Source organism: Sapajus apella, unplaced genomic scaffold, assembly GCF_009761245.1.
Source record: "Sapajus apella isolate SASKATOON/1434 unplaced genomic scaffold, GSC_monkey_1.0 scaffold64, whole genome shotgun sequence".
Lineage (NCBI taxonomy): Eukaryota > Metazoa > Chordata > Mammalia > Primates > Cebidae > Sapajus > Sapajus apella.
In genome coordinates, this window is record NW_022437004.1 from 2,073,256 (window position 1) to 2,093,883 (window position 20,628).

General features: G+C 35.7%; 1 protein-coding gene and 1 pseudogene across 5 annotated transcripts in view; one reads left to right on the forward strand and one right to left on the reverse strand.

Annotated features, from left to right (window-relative positions):
- PKN2 (protein kinase N2) overlaps window positions 1-20,628 on the forward strand; it is a 155,971-nt gene that overhangs the window by 123,731 nt on the left and 11,612 nt on the right. For 3 of the 5 annotated variants that reach the window (XM_032247792.1, XM_032247795.1, XM_032247791.1), the window contains 9 exons: window positions 6,196-6,339; window positions 6,661-6,736; window positions 7,303-7,477; window positions 7,697-7,823; window positions 8,769-8,899; window positions 8,985-9,060; window positions 9,140-9,231; window positions 14,628-14,804; window positions 19,196-19,258. In XM_032247792.1, the coding sequence (XP_032103683.1) occupies window positions 6,196-6,339; window positions 6,661-6,736; window positions 7,303-7,477; window positions 7,697-7,823; window positions 8,769-8,899; window positions 8,985-9,060; window positions 9,140-9,231; window positions 14,628-14,804; window positions 19,196-19,258 (1,061 nt within the window). The remainder of the gene's footprint in view (window positions 1-6,195; window positions 6,340-6,660; window positions 6,737-7,302; window positions 7,478-7,696; window positions 7,824-8,768; window positions 8,900-8,984; window positions 9,061-9,139; window positions 9,232-14,627; window positions 14,805-19,195; window positions 19,259-20,628) is intronic. The other 2 variants (XM_032247796.1, XM_032247794.1) reach the window with 1 other exon arrangement.
- On the reverse strand, window positions 3,277-3,740 carry LOC116529893 (annotated as a pseudogene).

Genomic DNA, 20,628 nt, shown 5'->3' on the forward strand with positions numbered 1-20,628 from the left:
TTGGGGAGGGGGTGGATAGAGTTTCACTCTTGTCACCCAGGCTGGAGTGCAATTGCAATGGTGCAATCTCGGCTCACTGCAAACTCCACCTCCCAGGTTCAAGTGATTCTTCTGCCTTAGCCTCCCGAGTAACTGAAATTATAGGCATGCGCCACCACGCCTAACTAATTTTTTGTATTTTTAGTAGAGACAGGGTTTCTCCATGTTGGTCAGGCTGGCAACATATTGAGATTGACTTATGTGCTGGAGTTGTATTAACCTCCTTTAATTCTCACACAGCCCTACAAGGTTGATATCATTAACGCATATTTTACAGGCAAGCAATCTGAGACCCAGAAAGGTTAAATAACTTGCCCAGGGTAACAGAACTACTAAGTGGTGTAGGATTAAGATGTGACCTATTCTACAGAAATTTATTGAGTGTGCATGCATACACAAGGCATTTTTATCCCAGTGCTTTTCTTTTTGGTAACTATAGAGGTTGAATGTCCTTTATCTGGCCCTTACAAAAAAGTTGGTCAGCTCTCTGTTTTGTGTTATTGTGCATATTGTATATGCCACTGTATTGCCAGTATTGATTTACATTTCTGTCTCTCCAACAAAACTATGAACTATTTGAGAGCTGGACCATATGTTACTTATCTTTGTATCTCTATCACAGAAGATACTTAGTATACATATTCACTAAGTATTAATGAGATGAATGAAAAGAATTAAAACTGAAAAGGAGCTTTTCTTAACCTTTTTTTTTTCCTGCAACATACCCAAAGAATGTAACACACTCTAGTCAATATAATGATTCCCAGATAGACAGAGGTTGGAATCTCAGCAGGGAGGGCATGCATCTTTACAGCATAGTATAGGCATTTTAGCTTTTACTTACCTCTCTGATGTGTAAATTAATACTCAAGACCTCCATTTGGCACTGTGCCTGGCAAAAGAGCCCAGGCACAGTGGCTTATGCCTGTAATCCCAGCATTTTGGGAGGCTGAGGTGGGAGAATGGTTTGAGACCAGGAGTTTGAGACCAGCCTGGGCAACACAGAGAGACGTCATTCTATTCAATAAATAAATAAACACACACAAATAAGAAAACAATTTTAAAAATTAATGAAATTTAAGCAACATTTTTAAAAGAATGCAAAAGTGCCAGAGGTATTCCTTCCGTAAAGGACTCTAAGGTATGGTAGGTTAAAGATAAATTATTTGAGACAAAATAAAAAACTATTGTATTTCAGAAGCTTAGGGAATAATAATTCCACCAACATGAGCTTGCATCCAAAATTTTAAAATACATGAGGGTATGGCCACCATGAGCAAGCAGAAGCAGATAATGGGATTTTAAAAATATTTCAAAGTTTATATTTAAATATTTAAATGATCATAGTATATAAAGAATAGAAGAATTTGAAAACATGAGCAAAGGATGGGTGATGAACCAAAAAAACTAAGCAGAGTTTTAAAATAAATGAAATTATTGATGTCTGAAATTTGCTTCAAATACTTATGGGGGAAAGGTGGAGATGAAGTACTATTGGCCATTATTGATAAATTGTTGATGCTGGTGAGAAAGAGAACCAAGTAGAACTAAAAAAAATAGGAAATATAACTTCCGAAATGGAAAACTAAGAAGATATGTTAAAGAAAAGAAGAGTTAGTACCCTGAAAGAGCGAAGTTGCCCAGAATACAGCACAAAACGACACAGAAATGAAAAACATGAAAGAGAGAGTAAGAGACATGAAGGATAAACTAAGAATGACTAACACACAGAGTGGAGTTCCAGAAGCAATCAGTAATATCCAGAATGATGACAACCATGAGTCCTCAGACTTGAAAACATAGGTTCCTACAAGGATACATAAAAAGACAGCTACAGCTAAAAAACCTTGATGAAAAAATGTGGGCTGGATTTAAAGAATGCCTTTGTAGAGGAAATGGATGTTTAATTTGGCTTTGATGAGAAGAGAGAATTTGGACTGGGATGGGGGAAAGAATAGTTAAGAAATTTAATCTTGTGTAACAATATAGGTTTGAGTTGGATAATAAGATATAAGATTAGAAATAGGAACTATATATGTAAAGACATGGAGGCAGAAAAAGTATACGTTTGGAATAATTACAAGTCTTTGGAACTTTTTGTATGTGTGGTTGACATAGGAAGCAGTTGTGCATAGTTGATATAGCATAATAGTTTCTATCATAGTTGTTTGTCTAGGGAGCAGAGGCAGTAACCCACATCTATATCAGGCCAACTTTTCCTGCCAAGATCATGGCCTTGTATTTTCCATTATCTTTGTCTCCTCCTCTGCTCTCTGTATTTCTCATCCTCCCAAATGATCCCAAAGTTTCCTTCTTTTTGTTACATTTGTTCCAGCTGGAGAATCACTCTCATTGGACTCCTGAACTGAAAACGTATATTGTTACCTAAAGTGGTGGTTTTCTATTTTTTCCCAGTGGATTCCAGTCTCCTTCCTTCCCTGTCCTACCTTGTTTGTGGGCTGATGACTACAAAGTTTACTTGAATTACTTGGCTTTGACTTAGAATAAGAGACAGTGTTAGGAGATCCAAGGGCAGGAAGAAAGGAAAGTTGCAGTGTGTGTTTCCATTTCTCCTTGCCTGCCTTGCCTTGCTTTTCACAACAGCGTTCAGCTATGGCCACAACTGTTGGATAGTTCCTTTTTTAAGATTTAACCTAAATCAGATTCTGGCAATAATTAATAGTTCCTCTTGCCCTTTCAGGCTAAGAGTGATAATGGATTTCTACTGTTGCTTGACCTCAGATTCTTTTCATTCCTTGTTGGTTTAACTTTAATCACATCTCCGTAAGTAGCTGATTTTAAAAACTCTGTTTAAACTCTTTCAGTGTACTATCTGCGAGCTGCTAGGACCCTAACTGATAAATTTCAAAAGCCTGTGTTGTTCTCAGAAGCACATTGAAGACCAGTGAATATCATCTCTTGTGTACACGTTTGCAGAAATCTCACCTTTCCCCAGCTCTTAAATTTTCCAGGCATTGAGTAATATTCTCTTTTTTAGTGGCAGTAGAAAGTTTTTTTGACCTTTCTTTTCTTTTTGGCAATGGAGGCTTTCTCATTTTCTTCTTTTGCCCTTTTTATTTCAGCAGTGGAGCCCAGCTGTCCTTTACTTTTATCAAAGTTCCCAAACTTTCTCAGTTCAGTGTCTTTCTAATGTTTCTTTTTTTTTCTGTTACTCAGATACTTTATTTCAACTTTTATTAAACAAACCAAATCCAGTAACTTTTACAGTGCCTTACTAGAGGGTTGTCTCACAATTGAACCTTCCTTTCTGGTGGGGAGGAAACCATGGCTTTAGGCACATGACTGAAGTTTGGCCATGTTCCATCATTAGTGTTACAATGCCACCAGGGACACAAAGCTCAGCATGAGGACTTCTACCCAAATCTCCCTAAGACAGGTACTTCAACTCTTCCACCACCTCTTGAGCCTCAGGGAATTTGAGTTTGCGTGGGGGCCCCCTTCTTAATCGCAGTTCAGAGCTCTGCACTGCAGCAGCGTCACCTTGAAGTTGCCCCTCCGGGGTTTGGCCAGGTTCACCTTTACTGGCTCGGGGCCGTAGCATTGCGCCCATAGACGCATCACCTCGAGTAATGCTCAGTAACAATGGTCGCCTCCTCCACTCCCTCCCCGCCATTTACTAGCTTCTTGGCAGTGGCGACCACTGCGGCCTCAGCCTTCTGCTTCCTCCCACTGGGAGCCATGGTGCCTAGAACCTGGCCGAGAACGCAGCGAAACTACAAAGCAACGAAATACCCAACAGTTCCATTTATTAAGAAGTGCTTATTAGTTAGTATTTACATGTTAAATCAGGAGTTTTTGAAAAATACAAATACTGAGAGAAAACAATATATTTATTCCATTAGTACATAGTTACAATTAACTAATGGGACATGTCTGCCTTTTATATACTATATAACTTCCCAAAGCTTGGGATCATAAGGACTCTACACTCCCATCTCTTTTCCTCAATGATTCTTCTTATGAAATTGCTTTTTACTGTTGTTGAAAACCCACCTCAGCAAAGATATGACATCACCAGAAGGAATATGGAATGTTCTAATGTTGAAACTATGAACTAGTTCTCACAGTGTCCTGTAGATGTCGCTGTGTTTCCTATGAAAAGTGAAAATATTCTCAGGCACCCCAGGGCTCCTCAGCAAACACCTTGGAAACCTCAGCATTCTTTGTGCTAATTCTTTTATGATAGATGTGTACTCTTCTTTTTTCAATTGCAACACATTTTTAAATTTGTTGCTCTCCACCACGCGTAAGGCTGATGCTTTTTCGTTTCCTTTCAGATCTTAGACTTCCAGATAACACACAGAGATTCCTTAGGTCTACCAAGCAGTTTTCTCTTTGATTCTAGATTCAGTTCTCTTATTCACAATGAGACAAAAATCTTACCATTTTAGCCAGTGTAAAAATGTAAGAACTTTTAGCAAGTACTAATTCCATCTCTAGCATGTGTGCATCTTGCATCTTCCTGATTCATAACAAGCCTTTGTCCCCTGCATCTTCTTCATCCATAGCAATTCTTCCTTGAGACAGTGAAAGAAGGCAGGTGAAAGTAGACCTACCTTCCTCTCATCTAAAATAATGGAGGCTAAATTACCAATCCTGACATGATTCTTCTTCCAGTTTATTTCCCAAAGTAACTGCTTCCAAAATATGCTTTTAACTTGAATATTATAGTCTTTGTACCCAATCTCTTCTGTATGCCATTTGCTAGTCTTAAAATAATTATATTCTACTCATACTTCTTTCATGACAAATCTTTCCCATATTAATTATGATTCAGAAAGAAGAAATGAGATGGGAAGCCTTGAAATCACATCTTCATTGCCATAGATGTATTTTTCTAATTCTTTTCGTGTTTGGCTATGAAGCCCTCTGGCACATTGCATTTTGATTCTTTTTTTTTTTTTTTTTTATGTTGCATTTTTTGTAGGTGTTTTTATGTTCATTTGCATCAACTAGATTTATAATTTAAAGTCCATAGATTTTTTTACTGTTTATACCAAGAGCTTAGATAATAAGATGCATAAGTTTATAACTTGAAATTTGTTATATCAAATAAGTAATTTATTGCTTTGTAGAGCCCTAAAAAGGCAAACATTTATCTCTTTTTGTTGATGGTGTACAGAAGCCTGAACAATAAAATAATAGAAAAGTCCAGTACTTTATAATTAAAAAGTATATATACATTACAACAGTAGAGGTTAGTGTATGAATTGACCCCAGCTTAGACACTATGTTCTACAGGTGTATTTAAACACTGGTTATTAAAACCTTAAATGTATTTCTCCACATAAGCATTATTTCAATGTCTACAGTGTATTCTCTTTTTAAAAAAAATTTTTTTTATTTTTTTTCTTTATTGTTCAACTTGAACAGTGCATTCTCTCCTATGGCTGTGGTATAATATACTTAACTTGTTCCTGGGGTTTGAACGTTCAAATTCTTGCTAATTTGCTTTGTAAGTTATTTTTTATTATTATAATAAATGAGTATCTTTCTGTATAAAGCTTCATCTGAATTTCGCCTTTCCGCCCCTCCATTGCAGAATGGGTCTTGCTACCGAGTGGTATTCTTTTGAAAATTAAATAACCTAAAAAAGAGATACCCCTCCAAAGAAAAGAAAATTAAATAACCTAATATTCTTAAAGTACTTATTAGCACAATATGTGGCACATTGTTGGTACAGAACAAATGCTGTTTGCAGAACTTTTTCAGGCTCAGCAATGAGACAAAGTTTCAAATGAGTTCTTTGAAGCAAGCATTGGGGTAGTAACATAGCAGTAACATAGCACATGATGGCGAATTAGAGGAGGGAAATCCAAAAGATTGAAGCTGTAAGAGAAGGAGTTTTTGTGGTTATTCATCTGTATTGGTTGTTCCCCCTTATGTATACTTTAAGAATACCTCAGCTGGAAAATGTCACAATATGTTTTGGTTTTTTTTTTTAATTAAAATGTGTAAGTTTGCTAAAGTAATATACAGTTGAGAAACATTACAAACCTCTTTAAAACAGTGTGACCTTTGTGTTATTTTTGTTTATTGTATTTGTATTTCATATTTTTTGTGATATTTTATTCAAGTGTGTGTCCAATGATGTCTTTTCTGTTTTCTTTATTTTTTTTTTTTTAATTATCCTAGTCACGTGAACTGGAAATTTCAGTTTATTGGCGTGATTGGCGATCTCTGTGTGCTGTAAAATTTCTGAGGTTAGAAGATTTTTTAGACAACCAACGGCATGGCATGTGTCTCTATTTGGAACCACAGGGTACTTTATTTGCAGAGGTAATAAATGTATTTTATTTAATGTGCCTAACTACAGTTGAAATTACGTATGTAGGCAGCATGATACAGAAGTAGATAGAATGTTAGGCTGAAAGACAGATGACTTGAGTTCTTGTCTGAGCTATGCCACTGAATAGGTATGTGATCTTGAGACAAATCAATTACTCATCCTATGTCTGTTTTCTTATCTGGAAAATGAGGGGCTGGACTAAACTATAACTTAAGATTCCCTTGAGCTTTCAAATTTTATAAGTTTAGTGGATTTCATGAACCATAAATCCAATGCTATTTTCATGTCAACTTGAATTTTCTTCACTGCAGGTTACCTTTTTTAATCCAGTTATTGAAAGAAGACCAAAACTTCAAAGACAAAAGAAAATTTTTTCAAAACAACAAGGTAATTACTAACAATCAAATACATAGCATTTTGTTATTTTCTTAATCTAGTTACTACTTTAATAGTAATAGCCATCTATGTTTGTTTGTTTGTTTATTCATTTATTTCTAACTTTTTATTAAGGAATATTTTAAATGTGTCCGTAAGTGGAGAGACTAGTGAAATGTACAGTCACCCAGCTTCAATAATAATCAACTCATGGCCAATTTTATTTTATCCATATACCATGCTCTCACTACTTTCTCAAATTTGAAGGAAACCCAGACATAATGCCGATTTATTCATAAATATTATAGCTTATATCTCTAAAATATAAGATTTCTTTTTAAAACCATAACCACATATTACTACTAGACTTAAAAAAAAATTCTTACCTATTTATTTTTAAAACTTACACTATTTTTACTTGCCTTTACTAGCAAATAGCTAAAAACTAGTTTTTTTAAGTGACAAATTTTGTTTGTTCCTCATAGATTATAAACTGATGAATATGAATTTTTAAATTATGGCCTTTGGTTATATAAAGAAATTACTTGTTTTATTTCTGTTATTCTCAATATCTACAGGCAAAACATTTCTCAGAGCTCCTCAAATGAATATTAATATTGCCACTTGGGGAAGGCTAGTAAGAAGAGCTATTCCTACAGTAAATCATTCTGGCACCTTCAGTCCTCAAGCTCCTGGGCCTACTACAGTGCCAGTGGTTGATGTACGCATCCCAGAACTAGCACCTCCAGCTAGGTATGTGTCTGAGATTTTAAGGATCTCTTATACAAGTTAATGGGACATTCTTACATGTTGATTATAGCAGGTGTACTGAGAGTCTTGTTTTTTCCCAAGTAGTATCTTGAAAGTAGTCTTCTGTTTACTTAATAAGTAAATCATTTGCTTTAATTTTAAAGCCGTTTAAAATACAGACTTTCTATTACTGTTTTGGTGAGTTACTTTATCTTCCATAAGTGATTCTACAGTAACCAAATTGGACTTTGATCTTGAGCCTGAACCTCCTCCAGCCCCACCACGAGCTTCTTCCCTTGGAGAAATAGATGAATCTTCTGAATTAAGAGTTTTGGATACACCAGGACAGGCAAGCCATTTTAAACCTTGCATAATTCCTCTTCACCAAATGAATTAGCAGTAAAAGCATCATAGTGAATAAGGTGTACGTTTCCATTTAAAGTTGCCACTGAGCTGTGTATTATTTTTGTTTCTTATGGTCTAGTTTCAGCTAAATAGGAGATAACCAACTTCTTAATGTTAGCAAGACATTGGCGTTAGCCTCTGGATGCTCATGGGCCAGAAGAGATAGAATAGGCTACTTAAATAGAATAGGTAACGATAGGAGTGTGGTTAATACTACATGACATACTGCCAGAAACACTATTCTTCTAACTTGATTGACAGTATGCATTGAAGATGATAATGTGTTAGTTTTCCCTTTTGTTGTTTGTTTGCTTGCTTGCTTGTTTGTTTTTGAGACAGAGTTTCACTGTTGTTGCCCAGGCTGGAGTGCAACCTCTGCCTCCCAGGTTCAAGTCATTCTCCTGCCTCAGCCTCCTGAGTAGCTGGGATTATAGGCATGCGCCACCACACCTGGCTAATTTTGTATTTTTAGTAGAGATGGGATTTCTCCATGTTGGTCATGCTATTCTCGAACTCTCAACCTCAGGTGATCTGTCCACCTTGGCCTCCCAAAGTGCTAGGATTACAGGCGTAAGCCGCCACACCTGTCCCAGTTTTTTTGTATTTTTTGGATAAGTTTAATATAAAATTAATGGCCTCAGCTACTTGGGAGGCTGAAGTAGAAAGATAACTTGAGGTCAGGAGTTCAAGACCACTCTGGGCAACATAGTGAGACCCACCTCTAAAAAAAGAAAAAAAAAAATTTTAAAGAATGACTATCTGAATTTTACTTTTCACTCTTTAACATTTATATTGATTTCTGAAATATTTTCCTCGATTTTATCATTACCAAATAAGTTGCTTTCTGGGTATTTCTATGGTTTAATGAGTATTTAATTTAATTTTACAGGATTCAGAGACTGTTTTTGACATTGAGAATGACAGAAATAGTATACTTCCAAAATCTCAATCTGAATACAAGCCTGATATTCCTCAGCCAGGCCTAGAATATAGTGGTATTCAAGAACTTGAGGATAGAAGGTAAAGAATATATACCAAGTTTTGCTTCTACGTGTTTGGTACCATACTTTATTGTCTTATTTTTAACTGAAATTTCTCTTTTCAGATCTCAGCAAAAGTTTCAGTTTAATCTACAAGATTTCAGGTGTTGTGCTGTCTTGGGAAGAGGCCATTTTGGAAAGGTAATCTTTTGGAATTTTTTTCGAATAGCTACAGCATTAATAACTCAAGAAGAAAATAATTATTTTAATCTTTTTTCAGGTGCTTTTAGCTGAATATAGACACACAAATGAGATGTTTGCTATAAAAGCTTTAAAGAAAGGAGACATTGTGGCTCGAGATGAAGTAGACAGGTTAGTTTTTTAAAATGAAATTGTTTATTTTTCTGAATTGAAATGATGTATGTATTACAACAGCAAAAGTTTACAATTTCACAGTAATATATGAAGAAATTAAATATAATGTGTCTATATTTCACATCAGGTAGACATTAAATAGTTTTTCTATTTAGCCATTTCCTTTTTACCCTTCTTGTGTCAATTAACCGGTTACTGGATACCAAAAAAAGATACATAGATCTTAAATGAAATGATAAAACATCATTTACAAATAATCTACAGTTAACAGAATAGTTTATTTTATAAAGCAACATATATCTTATTTTTTCCCTCTATTTTTCTTAAAAACATGGTTTTTGACCATAACATCTTACCTTTCTGTGTCTAATAAAGTAAGTTGTAGATACATCTTATACAGTATCAAAATGCAAGGATTTGGGGGGTTAAGATTGTAATTCACTTAGAGAATATACTTTAAGAAATGACTGTCTTATTACAGAATAATTAAATATGGACATTATTATATAAAATTAGCATATTTATCACAGAAAGAGGCTTTCATTGGACATTTTTTTTATACCACTAGGAAGCGTATATTAATATCAATGGTAGACATCCCTGTATAATGAAGAGAGCGCTGGACTATGACTGAGAAGGCTGACTTTTCTAGTCTTTATTGCTCCTCCATAGTAAGGATTTGACCCCAGGGCATTTCACTGAACATCTTTGAGCCCGTTAACCCGTATATTTTAAAATATATTTGTTTTGGTAATACTTGCCTTACTGAGTTGCATTAAGTGCTATATAGATATGCCAAATTGCAACTTTTAATGGTTTTTTCCCCACCATGTGGGTAGTTCCTAGAATAAGGACAGGTCTCGAAAGATTGAGGTTTTTTTTTTAATGTTGAATAAACTTCTCCTTTTCGATTTATTTTTCACCTCTCTTTCTTTTTCACTGTTACCTGATACTAAAGATCTTGCTGGATATTCATAAAATATTTTAAACACCATATTACAGGTTTAGAATTGCTTTTATGTTATGCAAGCAGATGATTAAAGCAAGTCTGTGATCCCAGTAAAGCAAGTCTTTGATTCTAAGTCTGTTTATACTTAGAATAATAGAAGGGTCAAATGTTTTTCTTTCCTAAATGAATATTTGCTTTTCTCCAGATTATTAAGTGGTAAAGACATTTACTTTCTAAAATAATAGGAAGCTGTTTACTACTTCTATTAATCTTGAGCTTTCTGCCACCCTGTTACTTCTTTGTGCTGAATCTTTGTAGATAATTAATTTCTAATTAAATCTACAGAAAGTTCAGATCAAAGGATGATCTGTAGCCAAAATCTAGGCTATTATCTCTACTGAAAATTAATCCAGTCTTGTGCAGAGACAGGGTCTCACTGTGTCACCCATACTGGAGTGCAGTGGCGTTATCCTAGTTCACTGCAGCCTTGAATTTTTGGGCGCAAGCTGTCTTCTTGCTTCAGCTTCCCACTGGGACCACAGGTGCATACAACTGATCCATCCTTTCCCCCATAGAGTTGGGGTCTTGCTGTGTTGCCCAAGCTGGTCTCAAACTCCTGGCTTCAAGCAATCTTCCTTGGCTTCCTGGAAGTGTTGGGATTATAGGTGTAAGCCACCACGCCCAGTCCTTACTTAAATCTCTGTACTTTTCAGTAACCTGAAAATTTAAAAATCTCAAGTAGAACTGGTATAAAAAGAGAGAGAAGAAAAATTCAAGAAAGAGAAATAAAACTCACTCTTAGAGAAATTTGAGGAAGGAAGGTAAGAAAAAGGAGTAGTTTGAAATTTCTAGCATATCTGGAAGGCCAGAAAAAAAATCAGTTTATGAGTTTTTATTATTATTATTATATTATGAGGTTTTTTTTAAAGACTAGCATAGTTTTAAAAATAATATATTTCATTATTTACAAGTATAAATAGTTAATAACTAAAACTAAACTTATTATAACTGAGCAGAATTTTAAATAATCTTAAGCCATAGAATTCAGTGTTATTGTTTATTTTTTAATAGTTGTTTCTAGAATACTTTATTTTATGTGTGTGTGTGTGTGTGTGTGTATTTTTTTTTTCTTTTTTTTTTTTTGAGACAGAATCTCACTGTGTTGTCCAGGCTGGAGTTCAGTGGTGCAATCACAGCTCACTGCAACCTCCGCCTCCCCAGTTCAAGTGATTCTCCTTCCTTAGTCTCCCAAGTAGCTGGGATTACAGGTACACACCACCACGCCTGGTTTATTTTTGTATTTGTAGTACAGACGGAGTTTCACCATGTTGACCAGGCTGATCTCAAACTCCTGACCTCAGGTGAGACACCCGTCTCAGCCTCCCAAAGTGCTGGAATTACAGGCATGAGCCACTGTGCCTAGCCAACTTTATTATTCTTTTTTTTTTTTTTTTTTTTTTTGAGACGGAGTTTCTCTCTTGTTATCCAGGCTGGAGTGCAATGGCGCGATCTCGGCTCACCGCAACCTCCGCCTCCCGGGTTCAGGCAATTCTCCTGCCCCAGCCTCCTGAGTCGCTGGGATTACAGGCACGTGCCACCATGCCCAGCTAATGTTTTGTGTTTTTAGTAGAGACGGGGTTTCACCATGTTAACCAGGATGCTCTCGATCTCTTGACCTCGTGATCCACCCGCCTCGGCCTCCCAAAGTGCTGGGATTACAGGCTTGAGCCACCGCGCCCAGCCAACTTTATTATTCTTAATGACAGTTCTCCTAGTCTAAATTTTCTTTCTATAGCTTGTATTATTTTATTTTACTTAGAAATTACCTTTTTAAATAAATCATAGAAAATTTCAAATCAGCCTCTTTTTAAATTAACACAAATTATGGATTCTAAAGTAAAATGTTAAATAACTTATGAACAATAATCATGTTCTATTTACCTACCATTAGTAAACACACTCTTTAAGTCCTGTCTGCCCTTCAGCTGCTGAGTAAGGATATTATGTTTATGTTATTGCAGCGCCACCTCACTTAGCTTCCTTTTCTTTCCAACTTATATTTCAACACAACAGAATAAGGTTGGAAGTATATTTTTGTATTTGTAGAAGAAAGCACAGCTAACCAGCTTATGTAGGATTCAGTCCTAAGACCTTGGTTTTATTAATGGTGATGTTTTCCCCTGACTAAAATAACTATTTATATAAGTTTTCAGGTTTCTAACTTATCTAATAATGTAATGAACTTTGAAGAAAGTACACAAAACATGTTAGGAGAGAACTAGGCATTTAGGGAAACAAGGCATAAATACATTATGTAGTAAAGGTGGCTAGATAGAGTTGAGGTAAAAATAACCAATACAGTCAATAAGCAGTTCTTAGGAGGAAATCAGTGTACTGGTGTACTACTATACCATAATACATGCGGTGTATTGCTCCCCAGGTGTGCTACTCTTCTAGTCTTCCCTATTTTATTAAACAGCATGAACAGTTGTTCACGCAAGAACACAGTCATTCTTGGTGCTCCTTTTTCCCTTACCTACAACACTCAAACTATTTGCAAGTTCAGTCAACTTCACCGCTAGAATATATCCCAAGTCATGGAAAGCATAGAACCAATGGTAAATCTCTATTGTATTTATTCTTAAATTTTCATTTCACATCTATAATCTGATGAAACAGCAACTGACATTGTGTTGCCCTTTCAGTTTGACCCCTTTGTTTGATTCCTGACATCATCATTAGAAGTATTCAGAGCAGGATTTAGGTAGAGTCTTATAAAAGATGTTGGATTTTTGCTGAGTTTTGGTAGACAGAAGTTATTTGGGAATAAGGAGAGAAGAGTGATGATTATTTAAAGGGAAATGTTCTGGACAGGATGAATAAGCTTTGAAGTTTTAAATAAGTTTGGACTGTTGCATGGACTTTTATGGACAATGCAAAATTTAGATAATGTGGGACAAGTTAGATTCCTGTGCAGTAGCTTTTTTGTGTGTTATAAAATGCATGAAATTAAAATTATAGTGACAATTTGGATCTATAAAGAGCCTTCCTCCTTCATCTCATTGTCCTAAGACATCTATGCAGATGTATTATCATTATTGTAATTCAAATAATTCTTGCGAATGGCATTAGTCATTTCAAGGGGTAGTCCAGCCAGTGAGTCTCAAATCTTTTATACCACTTACATGTTTCCACCCAGTTCTAACCTAACACCTGTCCAGTCCAGAATAATTGATTCATTCATAAATTCACCCGTAATGAATTAGTGAGTCATCCATAAATAAAAACTATGGGCAGGGGCTGGCCTGGTGGTTCATACCTGTAATCTCAGTACTTTGGGAGGCCAAGGCAGGAGGATTGCTTGAGACCAGAAGTTCAAGACAAACCTGGGCAACATAGTGAGACCCTGTTCCTATCAAAAAATAAAAGCTAGGCATGGTAGTATGTGCCTGTAGTACCAGCTACTCAGGAAGCTGAGGCAGGAGGTTCACTTGAACCCAGAGTTCAAGGTTACAGTGAGCCATGATCATGTCACTGCATTTCAGCTCCTGAAAGAGCAAGACCCTGTCTCAAAAAAACCACACAAAACTATAGACAATGAAGAGAACATGTTTGTCATCTGCTTAAGCCTAAAATGTCTTAGTGTTGTCTTATTTCATCTGATTGTTTTATCTACATTTACCCAAAATTAAGATTGGCTTAATAAAGCAGATGTTTTAGAATGCGTCTTACAGATCTTGTCCAAAGCAGTTTTTAGTACATTATTTTCTAGTAAATTTAAATGGTGACCAATAAAAACTATTCATTCTTTTTAATCTTCTATGAGTTTATTTATAATAGTGCCTTAATTTGTAGTAACATTTAGAAACTGCCATGTAGCCTCTTTATTTTCTAGTCTTTTATAATTTTATGCAGCATGTCTGTACCTCTCAACTTCATATCAATTTTATATGATAAAAAAATTGAATACTGTAGCTTGTGAATTATAGATACTGTCCTTGAAACTACCTTCACCACAAACTTTAAATTTTTCAAAATATGCTTTAAATTGCTAAATTCTCTGACCAATTCCTGAAGAATTTTTATAATTCATGCTTAATTAAGCCTTTAAAAAAAATTAACTATAACCACTAACCATATATTTGCTATTCTAAGACTATCAGTGTGAACTCTATAATCTTTTATGTCATGCTAATTATGTTTTAGTTTCTATTAATATATTTCAACTAAAGATACATATTTTAGGTAGATCAGTTTTCATAGCACATATTGCAAAACTAAGACATGTTATGATTTTTAAGTTGTTAAAATTGTGCTTATTTTAATTTACATTTATATAAATTAAATATAAAGAATATTAATTTATAAAGTAATTTATAAAGAATATTATTTCTAACTAGAATGATTTTTTAGTCTGCTTATTTTTAAATCTTTTCTTTTACAGCCTGATGTGTGAAAAAAGAATTTTTGAAACTGTGAATAGTGTAAGGCATCCCTTTTTGGTGAACCTTTTTGCATGTTTTCAAACCAAAGAGCATGTTTGCTTTGTAATGGAATATGCTGCCGGTGGGGACCTAATGATGCACATTCATACTGATGTCTTTTCTGAACCAAGAGCTGTGTGAGTATGCTTTAGACATTTGTCTGAGTTTTTCCATGACTGATTTCATTCTGGGGAAGAAAAGAGATTCTGTGAATTTTAGATTTTTTTTTCCTAACAAAATAGTTCTTTGCAAGAAATATTAGAACTCCTTATATACCTTTTTGGCAAATACTTTTTGTATGTATTCTGTTGTCTGTGTTGAAAATGTCATGGATTACCCTAAATCACAATTGATAGTTTAGATAAACATTTTAGGTTCATTTTAGTAAAATTTCTTTTTTTTTGCTATTAGATTTTCTCACTGGAGAATGCCATCCATGATTACAGCTTTGAAGACAAATTATACTCAAAATTCACTGTTAGTTTTTGAAAAGAAAGTACAGAAGAGTCTGTATCGTATATTTATATAAAATATTTGTGTTTACCTTTCTAAAGGATAATTTAAAAGAGTATCTATCAAATATTTGCTTCCTTGTGCTTAAAATATCTCTGAACAACTATAAAAGAAACTGGTATATGTGTTGCCTCCAAACAGAGAGACAAAAAGCAGACTAAACCCTTTTTGTAGTTTTTGAATTCAAGGTTTGACTTATTCAAATAGATTAAATAGTAGTAAACACTTGAAATTATATATGCATGTGTGTATATTTTCACCGTTATTATCCCAATTTTATAGCTGTTAAATGGTGTAGCTAGGATTTGAACCTAAGAAAGTGCTATTAATACCTATACCCCGCATGCTGATGTTTACCAGATTTGTGTCTCCAGCCTTGTCCTCTTACCTAAACTTCCAACTCTAATAATATTCAGTTGTCAGCTAGCTTTTCCATTTGTGTGGCTAAGTATCTTATTTAACATCTTAAACCGAACTGATTTTTTCCATGTTTCTACCCACTTCATCCATTACTCCCCCAGGCCTGCTACTCTCCTAGTCTTCCCTATTTTATTAAACAGCAATATCAGGTTCAAGCCAGAACACAGAAAGTCATTCTTGATGTTCTTTTTCCCTTACCTTCAACACTCAGGCTGTTAACAAGTCTAGTCAACTCTACCTGTAGAATATATGCCAAATGATAGGAAGCATAAACCCAGTAGTAATCTCTATTGTATTTACTTGTTTAGTTTTCATTCCGCGTCTATAATCTGATGAAATAGCAACTGACATTCATGTTGTACTTTCAGTTTGATTCCTCTATTTGATTCTTGTCATAACCATTAGAGGCATTTAGAGCAGATAGGTGTAATACTGTCATAACCTTCAAGTTTCAGATGAGGAAATAGGGGTTAATTCTAATGGGTACTGAAACATTTTAAAAGGAGGCAAAAGCCAAAAAGTAGTAGAAGGCTACCAATAAATCATTTTCTCAATATTTAAAGCAGAGCATTAACAATTATGCCTAGCCTTATGCTGCCATGGGAATTTGTTTGGTTTTATTTTTTAAGCTTGTTTTTGTTTTTAAAATAATATATAAATGTAGTTTGCCTTAAGAAACTGTTATTTTTGCTGAGAATATAAATTATATACAAATAAAACCATAAAATCCAGTGAAAATGGAAGAATACAGTGCTATATTACAGAACTCCAAATCTGAAGTACTTCCCTTTATCATTCAGCTCTCAGATCAAATGTCATTTCTTTAAAGGTAATTTTCTGAGTATCCTAGCTAAAATATCACATCACTAACCAATTCGGTTCACTCTATTTTCTGTTTTATCTTTTAGATCATTTTATTTCTACATGAAATCATGTGATGTAAATTTTTATCGTCTGTCTTATTTCACTAAAGGAGAGGAGCAGGGACCATGTCTGTCCTGTTTATTAGTGAAACACCTAAATGGATACCTGGCACATATTAGGCGATCAGTGAATTTTTATTGATTGAACCCATAGAATCAAAATACCTTGATTTCTAGCTTTGTTATATAGTCTGACTTTAGATATATTACTTATTTTTTCTGAGCTGCATTTCCTGCTTCTGTAAAATGTTTATCTTAAGGCTTGATTGAAGATTAAATTAGCTAATAAATGAAAATGACTGACACAATACCTGACACACAGGAGCATTCAAAAAAATACGTATTTTAGATAGAATACCCAATTAAGGCAATCTGTTTACAAAGAAAGAAATCGGCCAGGAGCCGCTCATGCCTACAATCCCAGTGCTTTGGGAGGCAGAGGCGGGCGGAACACTGAAGCTCAGGAGTTCTAGAGCAGCCTGGCCAACATGGTGTAACCCCCATTAGCTGGACGAGGTAGTAGGTGCCTGTAATCCCAGCTACTTGGGAAGCTGAGACAGGAGAATCACTTGAACTCCAGGGGCGGAGGTTGCAGTGAGCCAAGATCATGCCACTGCAACTCCAGCCTGGGTGACAGAGTAAGACTCCCAACTCAAAAAAAAAAAAACAAATAGGTATTTTTTAACTGTTACCATAGTGTTTTGCCACTAAAATAAGTTTGCAAGAAAATTATGTTTAACTATCTAAAGCAATTTTTTTTTCTCTTTGAGACAGTCTCGCTCTGTCACCCAGGGTGGAGTGCAGTGACTGGATCTTGACTCACTGCAACCTCTGCCTCCCAGGTTCAAGAGATTGTCCTGCCTCAGCCTCCCAGGTAGCTGGGACTGACTACAGGCACAGGCCACCACACCCGGCTAATTTTTGTATTTTTAGTGGAGACAGGGTTTCACTATGTTGGGCCAGGCTTGTCTCAAATTCCTGACCTCATTTGATCTACCTGCCTCGGCCTCCCAAAGTGCTGGGATCACAGGTGTGAGAGCCACTGTGCCTGACCATCTTAAGCAATGTTAAGCTTGTGTTTATTTTAATAAACTTCAGTAGATCCTTAAAACTTCTGGTAAGTTATATAATTTTTAATGTATAATCAAGTATTTTTAAGTAGTTAACATTTTATTTTTGTTTTTGTTTTTTATTTCTGTGTTGGGGAGCCTAAGCCCTGATGAAACTGCCTGGTGGACCCTGACCATCCCCACCAAGCCCCGCATTTAAAAATTATTGACCCATTTTTATAAAAATAGGTAACTATAAAACATAGCTGTATTATCTACATGTGAATGTAAATATATTCTGAAAGTTTGTAATAATGTTAAACAAAGTGACAAGAATTGTTATCTCTGTGAAAGGCAGTGGAGTTGAGGTGAGATGGAGCTAGGTGGATGAAATAGTGTACTTTGGACAAGGGTATTATGTTTTATAGAGAAAATATTCATGTTATTACTTTTATAATTAAAAGCCAATTCTCTTAAGTACCTCTTTATAGGCTATTCTACACTGAAGAATTTTTAAATCGATTCATTTTTAAATCTATTCATTTATTTCCTCCTTGTTCAGTAAGCCTGTCATGTATATCAGCATTATGCTATGCATTTAGGATAAAAACTGAAAAAGGCAAACATGGTCCTGTACCTCAAGAATTATTATTTTCTCCTTGGCCCAAGGTTTCTGAGATCCAAACCCATAAACCCAACTTTCAGATATCATCACCTGCCCCACAGACAAAGTCAACATGCGAAATGCCAAACTTACTTTTGTCACAGAACCTTGGCTACTTCTGTTTCTTTTATCTGTTCATTTTACTGAGATGGAAACCTTGAAAGTTATCTTAGTTATCTTGAAAGTTAGCTCTTCCCACTTCCTTATCCTGTAATGGGATACCACCTTCTGTCATGAATTTTTAAGTTCTTGTGAATCTTACTCTTTGTTGCCACTACAGTGGATGTTCTCAGGATCTTTTCATCCATACTATGATAAAAGCCTTATCTGTCCTTTTTTCCTCTGGATCTCTACCTACTTCTCCAGCCTTCACATTGCTACCAGAAAACTCTAATATAAATGTCATTATTCTCCTCTGATAAAAATAGTTTGATTCTCTGTCACAAGGAGAAAAAAATTTCAGTATTCATAAAGGACATTCAAGGTCCTTCACCCAGGCTGTCTTTTCAGGCTAATCTCCAGCTTCTTCCCCATTTACACCCAACCTTCAGCCACAGCAAACTTACTTGTTATCAAACATGTTATGCCTTTGCACCTCTGTTTCTTTTTTCTCCCAGGTAAGTACCCTGTATTTCACCCACAAAACTTCTGCCTGTCACACTGTCCTTTGTCCTTATGGTACATTGTAATTCCTCCTACAAAACCAGATCAAATGTCCCCTCTGAGGTTCTCAGTGACTCCACTAGGCAAAGTTAATGGCTTGCATTGTCAAGACTGTACTTTTCTAATTTTTAAATTTTACCCCTAATGTCTAGTACAATGTGTAATTCATAGTAGGGACTAAATAAATATTTGTGAAATACATTAATGACAGGTCTGCTTTAAAGTACAAACGTGTAAGCTGGGATTCAAGAATAGTGAAATTTATTAAACTCCTGTTGATTTAATTCTTCAAACAGATTTTATGCTGCTTGTGTAGTTCTTGGGTTGCAGTATTTACATGAACACAAAATTGTTTATAGGTAAGTAAATTTTTAATTTTTTTCTAATGCCCTGCTTTGGTGTGATTTAGAATTAAAGATAGTGTTTTGTTTTTTCTTAAAAAGGACATTTTATGTTTATCCAGCTTCTTAATTTTCTACTTCATCTGATAAATCAAACACCAATTTTGAAAGTCAGCACAATGATTATGTCATGAACTTTGTTTCCTAATCCATAGCACATTTTCTAATTAAAATCGTCAAATTATGAGTTGGTCTATGATAGTGTATTTCTCAACAATATTCATCCTAGTGAATATTTTGCATTCAAACGACCCATTGCAAAAGACTTCTATAGACCAATACTACTAAAAATGTGTCCATGATAACACAAGTCGCTTGTGAGAGTGTAAAACATTATACTGCTTCCCTCATTAAGAAGCCTTGCTGTCAACTAAACTAAATAGTATGTTGGTGGCTGGGCATGGTGGCTAACGCCTGTAATCCAAGCACTTTGTAGGCCAAGGCAGGCGGATCACCTGAGGCCGGGAGTTCAAGACCAGCCTGACCAACATGGTGACACACTGTCTTTAAAAAAAATAGTATGTTGGTGACGTAGCTGATCTCTGTATTGGCAAAAGCTCCTTATCAAATTGCAGACTAGTAACAGGCAATTTGTGACCCAGCAGCTAGTCTGTGAACCACACTTTACTAGCACTCACTGCCCAAGACCAGGCAGATTATGAGAAGTCTAGTCAGAAGCAGAAGACTATAAACATTGGATTATTTAAGGTTCTTCCTTTTTTTTTTTTTTTTCTGAGGTGGAGTTTTGCTTTTGTTCGCCCAGGCTGGAGTACAGTGCGTGATCTTGGCTCTCAGCAATCTCCGCCTCTGGGTTCAAGCAATTCTCCTGCCTCAGCCTCCTGAGTACCTGGAGTTATAGGTGTCTGCCACCACACCCAGCTAATTTTGTATTTTTAGTATAGACGGGTTTTCACCATGTTGGCCAGGCTGGTCTTGAACTCCTGACCTCAGGTGATCTACCCGCCTCAGCCTCCCAAAGTGCTGGGATTATAGGTATGAGCCACCATGCCTAGTTGGTTTATTTAAGCTTCTAATGATGTTTTCATGATAAGGTCCTATTTTACCTAAAGGATAAACTATTTCCTGGGCACAGTGGCTCATGCCTGTAACCCCAGCATTTGGGGAGGCCAAGATGGGAGGATTGCTTCAGCCCAGGAGTTTGAGACTAGCCTGGGTAACATAGTGATATCCTGTTACCACAAAAAATTTAAAAATCATCCAGGAGTGGTGGCATCTGCCTATACTCTTAGCTACTCAGGCAGCTGAGGTGGGAGAATTGCTTGAGCCTGGGAGGTTGAGGCTGCAGTGAGCCATTACTATACCACTGC